Here is a 15,339-nt window from a genome sequence, read left to right on the forward strand (position 1 = left end):
CAAAGTGGAATTCTTAACACTTAAGTAAAATTTCTAAAATGTCTGTATCCCTGGAATTGATTAATGTTGCAGAACTAATACAGCATTTTTTTTTAGTATATGTGCTGCTGAAGCAAGCACAATACAGCATTTTTTAAAAGACTTATTTATTTGACAGAAAGAGAGAGAGAGAGAACCAGCAGCAGGAGCCACAGCAGAGGGAGAGGGAGAAGCAAAGTTTCTGCTGAGCAGGGAGCCCAATGCAGACTGATCCCAGAACCCTGGGATCATGACCTAAGCTGAAAGCAAATATTCAACCGACTGAGTCACTCAAGCACCCCGATACAGTATTCTTATGCATTGTATCATGGGTCACATTATTTTGATTTATTTCATTCTTTAATTTATTTATATTGATCACTTGATTAAGGTTCTATCTGTAAGCTATACTATTAAGTTTCATCTTTATAATTAGTATTTTTGGGGACATATTTAAAAGCTATGTAAATATACCATTTGTGATAAAAAATTAATTAATGCACTTAAACTCAAATTTTCCTATTTTTTTCTGTAGGTTGTAGTTCACTATTGCCTTCATTTATTTTTATGCTCAAATTTTTCCACACCTGGACAACATAAACACATTCATGTTGAGTTCTGTGTCTCTGATATATCTTCCCTATCCCCTGATCACTTCCTTACTGTCACAAGATATTCTAGTATCCTCTTATACTTTCCCCGTCCAACTCAAGAATCACCCATTTTCTCGAAGAACCACGTTTTTATTTTTTTTCCCCCAGTAGAAAATTATATGTAGAAGCCAATACCTGGGTGCAGGGGATGCTGAATGCTATTGGGATGTCCCTGTTCCCAGACTTTCTTGGTGGATAGAACTAAATATATGTATATATATGTATGTGTATATAAATAAAATACATGTACATATACATACATATATATGGGTGTATATATTTGTATTTATATATTTGAAATTGTTGGTTTGAAATGTTTGGTTGCAGTCTCACATCACAGGGACTGTTTCTCCCTTTTTGGTATTTGTAAGTCCCATCTCTAACAAAGAGAAGACTAGCTACTGTTACTCATTTGATCAATGCCCCCACTATGTAACTGATCTCCTACTGCTGTCCCTATTCTCCATTCCCTGTCTACATTCTCCTTTCCCTGATCAGGTTCTGAATCCCCATTTTGGGCCATCCCAGTGCATGGATACCCTCCTCACTTTTTCTGAGCTCTGAGTTTCCATGACAGATCATCCCAGCACATGGATGCCCACATCATTTTCTCAACTCACTCATGCTTACCTTGGGAATGCCTTCCTAACACTGCTTGGGTTCCAACTCCTTATTCCAGATTAACCCACCTTTCATGGATGCACTGTTTATTCAGCTTGGGCTTAGAGCCTCAATAGGGCAGACCCATGCCTTGACAATCTCCTCACCCTCTGAGCTACCAACTCATTGGCTTAACCTTCATTGAGATGTGGCTTTACTTTATTTTGGCTCTGATTTCAAACATGGGGTGCTTTCCTTACATCATTGCCTTCCTCATCTCCCATGGATCTTGACACCCATGGTAGGCTGTCCCACTCCAGTGACACCCTCCTTACTTTACTTTGGCAATGACTTCCAAACTAACATTTAACCAAAAAAAAATACACCTTTCCTGCCCATTCCAGCTATGAAACCTCATGTCCTCCTCACATTGTCTGGGCCCTGACACCTTAGGTCAGAGCCTAAAAGCACTGTACTCTATGCCAGATGTGTACTTTGTATTGCTGTACTCTTAATACTAAACTTTTCAGAAAGGTACAGTAGAGGGAGTGGGAGGAGAGAAGAAAATGAAGATAAGGGAGAGCAGGAGGGGAAGAGAAGAAGGAAGAGGAGGAAGAGGAGAAGTAAAGAAGGAGAGGAAGGGGAGGAGGAGGAAGAGGAAGATGAGGAAGAGAAAGAGGATGAGGAGGCAGGAGAGGAGGAGGAGAAATAAAAAGAAGAAGAAGGAGGAAGAGGAGAAAATGTAGAGAGAGAAGATGAAAAGTAAGAAGATGCTAATGTCATACTTAATGGTGAAAACAAACAAACAACAACAACAAACCCTGAACATTTTCCCATAATACTGGAATAAAAATGAGGTTGTCCTCTCTCACCACTTTGCATTGTACCAGAGGTCTCTGCCTATGCTGTAAGGCAAGAAAAAGAAATAAGAAGCATCCAGATAGGAGAAGAAGAAGTAAATCTGTCTATAATCACAGATGACATAATTTTTCACATAAACCTAAGGAAACTACAAAAAATAAATTCTATTAAGATAATAAATACATTGAGCAAGGTTTTAGGGTGCAATGTAAATACATAAAAATATATTTCTATATATTATCAAAAAACAATGGGAGAATGAAGTACTAAAAATAACATTTATAATAATATAAATATGAAATACTTAGGGATAAATTTAGTGAATCAAATGAAGACCTTCACCTGTAAAACTATAAAATGTTTTTGTGAAAAATTAAAGAGTGCCTAAATAAATGGAGATATACAGAATTTTCCTAGATTCGAAGATTCAGTATTGACAAGATGTCAGTTTTCCCTAAATTCATCTATAGATTTCAAGTAGCATAAATTAAAATTCCAGGAGGCTTCTCTATTGAAATTAATAAATTCATACTTAGTCTATAAAAACACAAAGACCTTGACAAGTCAAAAACAATTTTGGGGAAGAAAAGCAAAGTTGTATGAATTATGATACCTGATTTCAGTATTTACTTTACAGCTACATTAATCAAAGCAGTATGAAATTGGTGAAAGAATACACATATAGGTCAATGAAACAACTAAATAAAAGATCTACATAAGAGCAATTGATTTTCAACATATGTATAAGGGGAACTCAATGGGGGGAGGAATAAGATTTTTAACAAATTATGCTCAAACAATTAGACATCCATATGGAACAAACAAACAAACAAACAAACAAGAACTTTAACTCTTACCCATACCACCCATAATATAAATATAAGTTAAATAATACATTTAACTTCTTAAAGAAAGCATAGAGAAAATCATAACTTTTGATTAGGGCAAAGATTTATTAGGTAGAATACCAAAAGCATGAACTCTAAAGGAGAAAGGTTTTAACTGAAATTCATTTAAATGAAATCAATTCTTTTCTTTGAAAAATACTATCAAAGAAGTGTAACAGCAAGGCCACAGACTAGGAGAAAGTATTCACATTGCAAATATCTGACAAGGGACTTATACTCAGAATATATAAAGAATCGTTACATCTTAATAAAAAAGAAAAGTAGGAATACAATTTAAAAATGGGGGAAATCTTATATATTCAAAAAGAAGATATGAGTGGTCACTATGAAATAAACTATACTTGTTTATATACTTACATGTTATTAGGAAAATGCAAATTAAAATCACAATGACATGCTACTCTACCCTCACTAGAATGGATGGAGAGGATATAGAACAGCTTCAATTCTCATGCATTGATGTTGAAATGTAAAACCTTTAGCTATTGTGGAAAATATTTTTGTAGTTCCTTAGATTAGATTATGTACATTTCAGCGATTATACTCCTAGGCATTTACTCAAGATAAATTAAACCATATATCCATAAAAGACCTATATATGACTTTTTAATTTCTCATTGCCCAAATGAGGAAGGTTCAAAAACAGATTAATGGATAAATAAGTTGTGAAAGAGCCATACAATGGACCACCACTCAGGAGTTAAGAGAAACAGACTGGGATCTGCAATAGCATTTATAGATATTAGAAACTGGGTAGTAAAAGAAAGAATCCAGGCATAAAATAACATATACTGCATAACTCCACTTAAGTGAAATGTTAGGGAAAAACATCATCTGTAATAATAGAACTTAGGTCAGTGCTTGTCTACCCTGCGAAGGACGTGTAGGTTTAAGGATTGAGAGGGAATTTGGGGATGATGAGACTGTATACTGGTTTATAAATTTGTCAAGATTAATCCAACTACATATGCTATGCCTCCAATTGGTTGCATTATTTTTAAAGAGTTTTTAAATATATTGTCAGAAGCTTCAATGCTGTTTTAAAAAACTGGGTTGATTCTCTACAAATAAGAGGCAACTGTGATTGACCAAGAGATCTTTTGGTGACAGGCATAGGGGTTAGCCAGGTAAAGTGATCATGTGACAATCTTCATTTATCTTCCTTTCTTTCTTCCTACCTCAAGGGCTCCAAAATATTATTCCAGCCTGTTTAAACCACTTCCCTATGAAAAAATTTTATTCCTGTACTCTTTCTTCTTTTTAAAAAAAATTTTTATAGTGTCATGTTTGTCACCATACAATACAGCATTCATTTGTTTTGTTTTGTTTTTACAGCATTCGTTTTTGATGTAGTGTTCTAAGATTCATTGTTTACGTATAACACCCAGTGCTCCATGCAATATGTGCCCTCCTTAATACCCACCACCAGGCTCACCCATCCTCCCACCCCGTCTCCTCTAAAATCCTCAGTTTGTTTCTCAGAGTTCATGGTCTTTCATGCTTCATGTCCCCCTCCAATTTTCCCCCTTAACTTTTCCCTTCCTTCTCTTAATGTCCTCCACGTTATTTCTTCTGTTCCACAAGTAAGTGAAACCATATGATAATTGACTTTCTCTGCTTGACTTATTTCACTCAGCATAATTCCCTCCAGTCCCATCCATGTTGATGCAAAAGTTGGGTATTCATTCTTTCTGATGTCTGAGTAATATTCCGTTGTATATATGGACCACATCTTCTTTATCCATTTGTCTGTTGAAGGGCATCTTGGGCCTTTCCACAGATCGGCTATTGAGGACATTGCTGCTATGAATATTGGGGTACAGATGGACCTTTTTTTCACTACATCTGTATCTTTGGGGTAAATACCCAGCAGTGTGATTGCTGGGCCATAGGGTAGCTCTATTTTTAATTTTTTGAGGAATCTCCATACTGTTTACAAAGTGGCTGTACCAACTTGCCATGTCCACCAGCATTGTAAGAGGGTTCCTCTGTTCTCTTTCTTTTGACATGAAAATTTACCCCTTGTGGGACCCCATATCTTTTTTCTCCTTCAGCAGAAAATAAGTTAAACTGAAAAGTCAATCCATAATTTCCTGCTGTTTTGGCTAATATATTAGCACCATTTACTAAAGATATGGAACTATTCTTGGTTTCAGGAATCCTGTCAAGAAGAGTTAAAGGTTGGAGATGCCTGGAGTTCAGTGGTCATCCAACCCTCCAAAATGGCTATGTGAGAGGGATCTGATGTAGGAGAGTGGGTCCAGGGGCTGCATGCTTACCCTTTATTGCTCATACAAGTGCAAGCTGAGCAACAGCCACAATGAGTCTTATAACTCATGTACATTAATTACACATGTATATACTCATGACAATATTTTCCTTTGACTTTGCCTTCATATTATAAACAGTGCCTTTTAGATGATACTTTAATAATTTGCCAATTGGTTGATGACTTGGTCTGGATTCCCCAGAAAATATATCCTGAGGCATAATTTAAATGCTGCAGTTCTACTAGAGTGTTCAATACTAATGAAAATGAGAATGCAGTACAAGTGGATTGAGGCATGGAAGGAGAGAACACATAGGAGCTACTGCTGCATCTCAGGGCATCTCTTACGGAGCAATAAAGGGAAAATTATTTATTTACCTGGATCCCACCTTTCATTCACCAAAGTTCCAACCCATGAACCATTAGCTCTCCAGCAACTTCGAATTGCATATATGTAATTACTGAGCAGGTAGCATCGTGGATCTCATTGTCAACTGAGAAACTTGAAAGTGGGAGGTGAGAGATAATAAATGTGGATATGAAGTGAGGGGTGTGAGTTTGTTCACATGTAAGGCTGACCAGAGCTCTTGCGGAACTGCATGCTAAAGTAGCAACTGGTATGAAAAATAAGGCCAAGAATCTCAGGCACTGGTTGAAGCTAAGATCTGAAGCGGTACACAGTTGGATAATAATTACATTTGTCATGTGGTTTTGCAAGTTTTAGAACATATAAACCAGTAGAAAGAGAAATAATACTTACTTTGTTATCAGCTTTACTCAAACACCTTATTCTCATTGTTTACTTTCTATAGCTGTGATCCCCAGCAGGGCATTTCTCTAAAAGACATATATGCAAATAGGAGAAATAGACTGAAACATGAATGTGGAGGGAACAGCATAATAACACAGAACTCATTTTCCTTATAATTCCATTGAACATTAACAGAACACAGAATATAAAGTAGTTGTGAACAGACTTTTCCAGAAAACAATTAGGGAGCTATATTTATCTCTTAACCTATCTTAATATCAACCTTGCAGGTTTTGTGGTCAAATTTTCTGTTCCAAAAATAAAATTGCTGATTTTTAAAAGACAATGATGTTTAAAATTAATGCACGGAAACATGCCAGCTTTTAGAATATAAGTCTAGATTTAGACATTTACCTACAAAAAGTCTCAACAGTAGAAAAGAAGACCTTAATCTTTAAAAAAAAGATTTTACTTATTTTTGAGAGAGTGAGAGCAGTGGGAGGAGTAGAAGGAGGAGGACAAGCAGACCCTGCACTCAGGGTTTAATGGATGTGTAACCAACTGAGCCACCCAGGCACCCCAAAACCCTTAATCTTTATAGAAAAAAAAATAAGTAAATACAGAAAGGCAGTTACCTATTAATCAATTAAGTCCTAGAATGGCCCAAGAAAATCTGTCAAGCACAAAAGTGAACTTGATTTGTAGGTTTTGCTGGTTGACCACAAGTAGGATTGTGTAACCATGTACCTCAATATTAGAAATCTGAGGAACAGAGAAACTTTATTGAAGATTATTCACTAAAGAAAAATATACAACCTGTAGGCGTGGGTGAACAGACACCCCTTAGGCGCACTGGTGACACACAAGGCAGGGTGGCTTGTAGTGAACAACGGTCTGTTTCTTAGTCAAAGTACCACGGATCTTCTAATGAGAACCAATGGATGGAAGCTTGTCATAGAGAAAACAAGTTTCCTTGCTTTGTATTAAGAACCACGGACAGCTCCACGCTGCACCCAAAAAAGCACGTTACTTTCCCAAACCTGGAATCACAGCCAGGGTCTCCTCGTCTGATTCAGACTCCAGCTTACTGATAATAGGTGCATAATCAGGCCTCTCTTTACCATTCATTATAAATGTATTTACGTGAGGAGGGAGGGCCCAGTGCTCATATGAAATGTTGGAGGGTGAGAGTGAGAGGAATACTTTAATGAACCGATTTTTTGAAAACGGTCTTACAGTGCATAAATAATTAATAGAGCCGCCATGCGAGGGGCTGGATGATGGGTCAGGCGGGAAAGCCCGTGGGTGGGGGCAGGGGCGGGGATCCCCGCGTCGCTGTTTGAATGCTCAGTGGCTGTGGGGGAGAGCGGATCCCACCCAGAATAGGTCGGAGGAGCAACGCCATGTGCTCCAGGCTCCCAGCTCTCCTGCTGCCCATCTGGCTCTCCTGGACCCTGGGGACTCGAGGTTCTGAGCCCCGCAGGTGAGGTGGGGTTTTCCCCCCCGACCCGCAGTCTCTTTCTAGATGCTGTAGCGCGCAATCCGGTGGGCGCAGGCTGTACTTCACCCACTGGCTTTCGGCCCTTGTCGCAGGTGGGCGGGGGTCGTAGAGGGGTCGGACCCAGGAAAGGGGCGGGGGAAAGCGGATAGCGTTTCCCTCACCGCCTCTGCCCGTGTCGCCGTGGGTCCCCTCCTTCTCCCGGTCGCCGGGAGCGCGGCGGAGCTGGTTTCACTGCCGACCCGGGCCCTGCTCCGCGCCGCGCAGCCGCGGCTTCAGCCTGCTGTCCCCGGCGCGGCTCCAAGTCCCGCTCCGCTGCCGCGGTGTCGGGAGGGAGCGCCAAGGGCCGGGGCTACCGGCCGCGGAGAGTGCGGGGGAGGCCAGGGCGAGAGGCTCAGCGGGCTCCGCCTCCGGCTTGCCTTGCCTCCTCCCCCTCCCTCCGCTCCCAAGTCCGCTGCTCCTCCTCTCCCCAGGCCCGCTCCTCCCCCTCCTCTCCTCCCCCTCCCCCTCCGCCCTCCTCCGCTCGGGGCCAGCGCGGCGGCGGCGGCGGCGGCAGCAGCAGAAGCAGCCCCGGCTGCGGGTCGCGACGGCGGCGGGGCGCCCCCTCCCCCGTGCCGGGGCGCGGCGGAGGGATGTGGGGCTTTGCGGGAGGAAGGCTTTTCGGCATTTTCTCGGCCCCAGTGCTGGTGGCGGTGGTGTGCTGCGCCCAGAGGTAGGGTCGCGGGTGGGTTGACGGGAAGCGGGCCGGGCGGCGAGCAGGGCGCGCGGGTGTGCGCGCCGGGCGCTGGCGGGTGAGCCGCCTCCTGACCCTGCTATCTCTGCCCCTTGCCCCCTCCCCCAGCGTGAACGATCCCGGGAACATGTCCTTTGTGAAGGAGACGGTGGACAAGCTGTTGAAAGGCTACGACATTCGCCTAAGACCCGACTTCGGGGGTAAGTGGGGTGTGCGCGGCCGCTGCGGGAACCGCGACCCACAGCGCTGGCGGCCTGGGTGGAGGAGGGAGGAGGAGGGCGCTTAAGCCGAGCTGCGGCGAAGTAGAGGGGGTGGAGGGCATTTCGCTTGCTCCCACTACTCGGGTAGGCACCCCCATCCTCAGAGCCACCCTCACCCCGTGCCCGAGCTTCGCTGATCAGTGTGTCGTGCTCTTTCTGCAGGTCCCCCGGTTTGCGTGGGGATGAACATCGACATCGCCAGCATAGACATGGTTTCCGAAGTCAACATGGTGAGTGCCCTCCCTCCCCAGGGCTGTCCCTGAGCCCCTGCCCCACTATCTGGGCCCACAGTACTGGGTCAGAGGCCTTATTTGACGGGGCCGCCCGCAGAGGGAGCGGCTCTCCGGGAGCCAGCCCCCAGCTCGTGCGGCTTCCTCCACCCGCCCGGTGTGCGCGGGGGGCGTCGTTGGCGTCGGTGCCATGAGGAGGGCGCACCCTTCCTGCGGAAGGAAGGGGTCCTGGGCTGGCCTAGCACTGGGCTTTCACCGCAGCCCTCGTGCTCCTAGCTCCTCCAGGGGTCTGTCACCTGGTCCTGAGTCTTCCCAAGTGCAATCTCGCCTCCTTAGCAACAGGCGCTGGGGAGCTGGGGAAGAGAGGCGAGTTGTGGGGGTGGCTCATATTCTAGGTAAGAGGTACTTACGGTTTCCTTTGTTGTATTTTGGAAAGAGATGTTGGCAACTGGAGAGAACCAGGGACAGTGTCTGTGTATTCTAGGGTGTCTCAGGTCAGTTTCCTTGGTCTCTGGCTTTTCTAAGGGCAAGCTCTTTGGCTGTGAATCCCCGAACCCCGCTCCGCCAAGTCGCTGTCGGAGGTGCTGACGGAGACCGGGTGGCTCTCGAGAACTGGGGGAGCTGGGCAGCAGGCGGGCAGCTCTGCCAGGAGAGTTGAAGGCTAGTGAGTCCAGTATCACTTAGATATGTTCATGCTGTCAGGGTTCAATATCGTAACCTGTGGAAAGCGGTCCGTGTCCCGAGGTGCGAAGTGGGTACCGTGTGTGTGTGTGTGTGTGTGTGTGTGTGTGTGTGTGTGTGTGTGTGTTTTGTTTGTTTATTTGTTTTTTGCTCAGGGCACTTTAGGACAACAGGGAATGGGGGGGGGGATGACCCCTTTCATTTGTTAATTGAGCTGAAATATCCTGGGATTTGGAAACAGACTTAATTTTCTGTTGAGTGGCACTTTAGAAATTGTAAGAATGAACATTTGCAAACAGTATTTTTTTTGGGAGAAACCATTTGGTGACTTTTCTTTCCAACATAACATTGAGGATATATTGAGACATGGTTTCAGATAGACCCAGTAGGTTTCTCAAGTCTGGTATATGTCAGAGTCACCTGAGCAAACTTGTTTTAAATGCATACTCCCAGGTTCCTCGCAAGAGATTCTGATCCAACCGTGAAGAGGAATCTTGGGGTCTCTGCATTTAAAACTGGTGCTTTACACTTTTTTGAAGTAAGGATTTTGTGGACAACATTTTGAGATGCATCATCATAAATAGAAATATGGACATTTATAAAAATTAAAACTGTTGTTTTGAATAGACCGCTTAGCAAGATATATTTAAAATACATACTACTGTGGATTTTGTAGGAAGAAATCTCTGACCACATAAAATTAATTTCATCAAATTTTCACTCTTAATCTAAAGTTTTAAAATTATAATATGTGTTTTAAAATCATGTCCTTTTCTTTCAATGTATATCACTTAGGACATTTTTTGTACAAGGCATTACAATCATAAGTGTTAGTAAGAAACACAGAAGGAATAGCACTTAATACATAACATTCAAAATTAACCTTACGTATGTTTTTATAATCTTGTAAAAATGATCCTTCCCAAAAGGTATGCTTTTTGATCTTAAGTGGACTAAGTTGACATAATCTGTGATTTTTCTCAGTTGAGAATTTCACATTCTCTAGAGACAATCTTTATGGAAGATAATTGACTATTTAGTGGATTATTATATCAAAAATCTGTATATTGGATGTCAAATGAAAGAGAAGGTATGTTGATGTGGCTCTTTAAGAACTTTATACAGTACTAAAACAACCAGATGAATAAGGAGAATGCGTTCTTGTACACTACTGCACATTTTCTTTGAGTTAATTTTTTTAAAGATGTTTATTTATTTATTTGACAGAGGGAGGCATAGTGAGAGAGGGAACACAAGCAGGGGGATAGGGAGAAGGAGAAGCAGGCTTCCCGCTGAGCAGGGAGTATGATGTGGGGCTGGATCCTAGGACGCTGGGATCATGGCCTGAGCCAAAGGAAGACACTTAACGCTTGAGCCACCCAATTGCGCCTCTTTGAGTTAATTTTTAAGTTTAGTTATCCAGTTGTCATCATACTGATACTTGGTACCTTTGAAAACTACATCAGTAGTTGCCTAATTCATGCACCATGAATTGAAATGTCCCAATTTTCTCTGGACCCAATAATAGAAAGGCAAATTTAAGATACAAGCCATTATACTAAATAATCTTTAGTATAGTTTATATCCCAAAGCCAATAATTATGCATAACTTAGGCATAGTATACTTGTATGCATTTTTTTGCATTCTCATAATGCTAATTTTTGTTGTTCTCTAAACATATATTCATTGTAAACAAAAGCTGAGAATTGATAAGAATGGAAACTTGATAAGAATTAGACATATTTCATATTTGAAATATCTTCAACAAGTGGACTGAGTAAAATCTTATGCTAGAAAAACATGATTTCTCTTCACATATTTGCTCACAATGAGAGTTATGATATTTGACCTATTATTTTTAAAGATTTATTTATTTATTTGAGAGAGTAGACATGCACTTGCACACACACGGGGAGAGGGGTAGAAAGAGAAGGGAGAGAGAATCCCAAGAAGACTCTGCAGCTGAGCACTGAGCCAGTGTGGTGTTAGATCAGGACCCTGAGATCACAAGCTGAGCTGAAACCAAGAGGGCCATGCCTAACCGACTACACTACCCAGGCACCCCTTGACCTATTATTAAAGAAACTTTGAATAGCAGTGGTCAAGCATCATTTTGGAGGTCATATTTCATAAGGAAAGAACAGAAGTACAAGCATAAGATTAGAACCATCCTTCAATCATGTTCCTTAAAAATAACAAATTCCATTTATGAGTTTCTTTAATCTCTTTACTGGTCACACAAAACTAGTATGTGTGAAGTAATGAAGCTGGATAAATAATGGTCTTGCTTTGAGAATATTATAGCTGTTAAAGGTTGTAGCAAATGCTTTTAACAAAAAGTATGATGTAGTCAGTCCCCTTAGAGGAACAGAAGAAAGGAGCACACAGAACAGAGAGTGGAAAGTGGGGGTAAGATTGGGGAGGAGGGAGAAAGATTATTTCTGACATGGAAGGTTTCATGGGTAAGTGGCGTAGATGGAGGAGAGTGTTGTGGGTTAGGGAAGAAATTGGCAAAAGTTTGGATGAATAGATAAGCAGGATAGGAGGTTATGAAGGGGAGAGTCAAAAAGGTGAAATTGGAAAAGTACAAACCCCTGTTCACTTAGGGTCTTCTCTGCCATGCCAATTCCAGATGCTAATTGTGGAGAAATAAAGAGCCCTGTAAATGTTTTAAGCATGTGATTGACATGATTTGAGATGCGGTTTCAGATGAATCTTTTAGCTAAAATGTAAATTTAGGTAGAAGCATGAGGCTGTTACAGCAGAAGCAAAATTTACAAGAAAATTAAGGGTATATACACACATATATATTAATTATATAATTATTATATAATATGTATTCTATTATATAACTTATTAAATAAATTATTATATAAATATATATTTTATTAGATATATAGATATATTTTTGAAAACATTTATTTAGTAAAATAAAAACTTACCAGAGTTTCAAATAAGAATATGTAAAGCATGTGTACCTCAAGGTGGAACAGATATGTGCATGTTCATGAACTTTTGGGGGTGTTTGTAAAGAATAACATACACGCATAATAGCAGTATTGGTACTTTTCTCATTACAGTCGTAAAGCACAATCTTCATCTATTGAGAGTACCTACAGATGGTACCTCCAAATAACACCTCTGTCCTCAAGAAAATAAATAAATTTGTATATATACATGTGTACATCATCATGCTTTTTGCTATTTTGTAGAGACAGCCTAAGAATGAATTTGAGTATTTCAGTATTTAATTATAACTTGTGTCATGGAAAGTTCCTTTTTTTAAAAAGATTTATTTATTTATTTAGTTGACAGAGAGATCACTAGTAGGCAGAGAGACAGGCAGAGAAAGAGGGGGAAGCAGGCTCCCCACTGTGCAGAGAGGCCAATGCAAGGCTCAATCCCAGGACCCTGAGATCATGACCTGAAAGCCAAAGGCAGAGGCTTAACCCATTGAGCCACCCAGGTGCCCCTCTATTTTTCTTAATCTCCCAATTCTTCTTTTCATGCACCTTTTTAAAAATTAGCTGACTTGACAAAGTCCAAGGAAAACCATTTTGTCTTACATAACTTCCATTGTTTCTCTTAGCTTTTGTTTTAAAATTTCATATGTTTTTTAAGATAATTTAGATTTAGTTTACATATTTCTTTAAGTGACATTGTATGTGTGAAAGAACACTGTTGACTGAACATTTTTATATACACTTTTAATAATTCTGATGCTTAAGTATTGGTCCTAGTGTATAAAAGCATGTGTTGCATATTTAGATGGGGAGATGAATAAATGGGGGAAAATTATTGATAGTGTAGGAAACAAATAAATATTAAAGATATAAAACAATTAAAAATTTTTATTTTCAAAACTATTTTTACTCAGAGAATGAAGTAGTTCTATAATTCTTAAAAATAAATTTAAAAATGAAAACAATATTTTAAAGTACTTGGGTTTTTTCCTAAATTTGACTAGAATAAGTCATTTCTTGATTTATTAATTCAGAGAAGAAACTATACATACTTAATTTTTACTTAATTAACTTTAAAGTATCGAAGATAGAAAACTAGGTTTAAACTCTAGTAGTCTTAATAGTAATTTCTATGATTTATCTTGTACTTTGTTATTATTTAATTAGTCCATCAAAATTATTCCTAACATAAATGGAACTAAAGGATTTTTTTTCTGATATCCATGTAAATCATAAATTCTCTTTTTTTGTTGTTTCTGAGTTCCTTTTAGATAATATATAATGTGTATCCTTAGTTGTTAAGAGATACATTTTCATCCATTTTTGTAGTTCTACTGTATTCTTTTCTCATCTGTTGCATTTTCTTATAATATCCACTTTTTGGGGCGCCTGGGTGGCTCAGTGGGTTAAGGCCTCTGCCTTCGGCTCAGGTCATGATCCCAGGGTCCTGAGATCCAGCCCGGGCTCCCTACTGGGAGGGAAGCCTGCTTCTTCCTCTCCCACACCCCCTGCTTGTGTTCCCTCTCTCTCTGTGCCTCTCTCTGTCAAATAAATAAATAAATGAAATCTTAAAAAAAAAAAAAAAGCCTAGATGTAAAATAACTATTTTACGTAACACAGTGTTGCACATCCCAAGAAGCAGCTTTGGAGCTGCATCACTGTAAAATGGATACAGTCTCACTCATGTACAAAACCAGGTACACACACAGACACAGACAGACATTTGTACTATCACTTTGTCTTTCCTCTCTTCAGGACGAGTAGGAAAAAGGAGGTCATCTTGGTTAGAGTGAGCTGGGATCTGTGGTCTGGAGAATTCAGCTTTCTGGCATTTTTGACCAAATTTATGTTAATCAATCCTCCCTCCCCACCTTTCAGAGTCTAGAGGTTTCTTTGTCAATAGAGAATGCTGAACCAAAGTGTAGTGTCCAGCGCATGCTAGAACCTCAGGTGGAGTAAGAGCTAAATCCCAGGAGTCCAGGTAATGTGCTGAAAAGAGCCTAATGGGGTTGGAGTTTTCCGTTCTATTTCCAAGTCAATGGGAACATCTAGCCTAAGGCAAATCACTTAACATTCAGTAAATCAGTTGCAGGCTTTCCAGATGCCCCTAGCATGCCTACAGAATGGATTCCAAAGTGATATCACACTTTTTCTACAGAGAAAATCGTGGTAGACAATCACAACTACACAGACACTTGGTAGACAGTGATCCTTTACTGATTTTTTTCTAGAGGCTTGGGCCATATTTAGAGTTTGCATATTAATTGTTATTAGCATTTTTAAGGTTGAAAATGTGCTCAATGCTCTTATTACAAAGTAAGCTGGGGGATGATTCAGCAGAAAGAAAAAAAAAAGTGTTTCTCTGACCCAGTTGGGATTGGAAAACTGCTTACATGGAAGGCACTCCAGGGGTAAGGTCCACAGACTGTGTTGGCATTTGATTCCAGGTTGCTGCATTTTGGAAGTAAGGCTATTTATTGAGGACATTACTTTTCACTGGCGGTATGTTTCATGCATAAGTGATGATCATACGTCAATGCTGAGGTACTGATAAGAAAGCATATAATGAACTTCAGAGATGGATGAAAATAATACCTTATATAATATGCTTTTTACGAAGGGGACTTTGTGTTAAATATTGGAAGGAATGGTATAGAGTGTGCAAAGAGAATACTTTCTGCCTTTTCCCTCAGGTAGGTTGTAAAACTTATGTTGCTACATTTCTTACACACATCGTCCTCTTGTGAACCACCTCTTGCCTGTGCCTGGCTTAGGATTGTCCGGTGTGTTGCACTTAGAAATACTTGGTTTGAAGTGATGGTGCAAATATACTTATTTCCATATAAAAGAATTTCCAGTTTTTGCAAGTAAAGCAATATGGATTCAATCTTTGAAACTGCTGTTGTGACTCTT

At 40.4% G+C, this 15,339-nt stretch overlaps 1 protein-coding gene across 1 annotated transcript in view; it reads left to right on the top strand.

Annotated features, from left to right (window-relative positions):
- Window positions 1-8,099: 8,099 nt before the first annotated feature.
- Window positions 8,100-15,339, top strand: part of GABRB3 (gamma-aminobutyric acid type A receptor subunit beta3) — a 220,390-nt gene continuing 213,150 nt past the window's right edge. The window contains exons 1-3 of the mRNA XM_082733223.1: window positions 8,100-8,270; window positions 8,400-8,491; window positions 8,714-8,781. Of these exons, the coding sequence (XP_082589349.1) occupies window positions 8,191-8,270; window positions 8,400-8,491; window positions 8,714-8,781 (240 nt within the window). The 5' untranslated portion in view covers window positions 8,100-8,190. The remainder of the gene's footprint in view (window positions 8,271-8,399; window positions 8,492-8,713; window positions 8,782-15,339) is intronic.

The sequence above is a fragment of the Mustela nivalis genome (assembly GCF_964662115.1).
Source record: "Mustela nivalis genome assembly, chromosome: 6".
In the NCBI taxonomy this organism is placed as follows: domain Eukaryota; kingdom Metazoa; phylum Chordata; class Mammalia; order Carnivora; family Mustelidae; genus Mustela; species Mustela nivalis.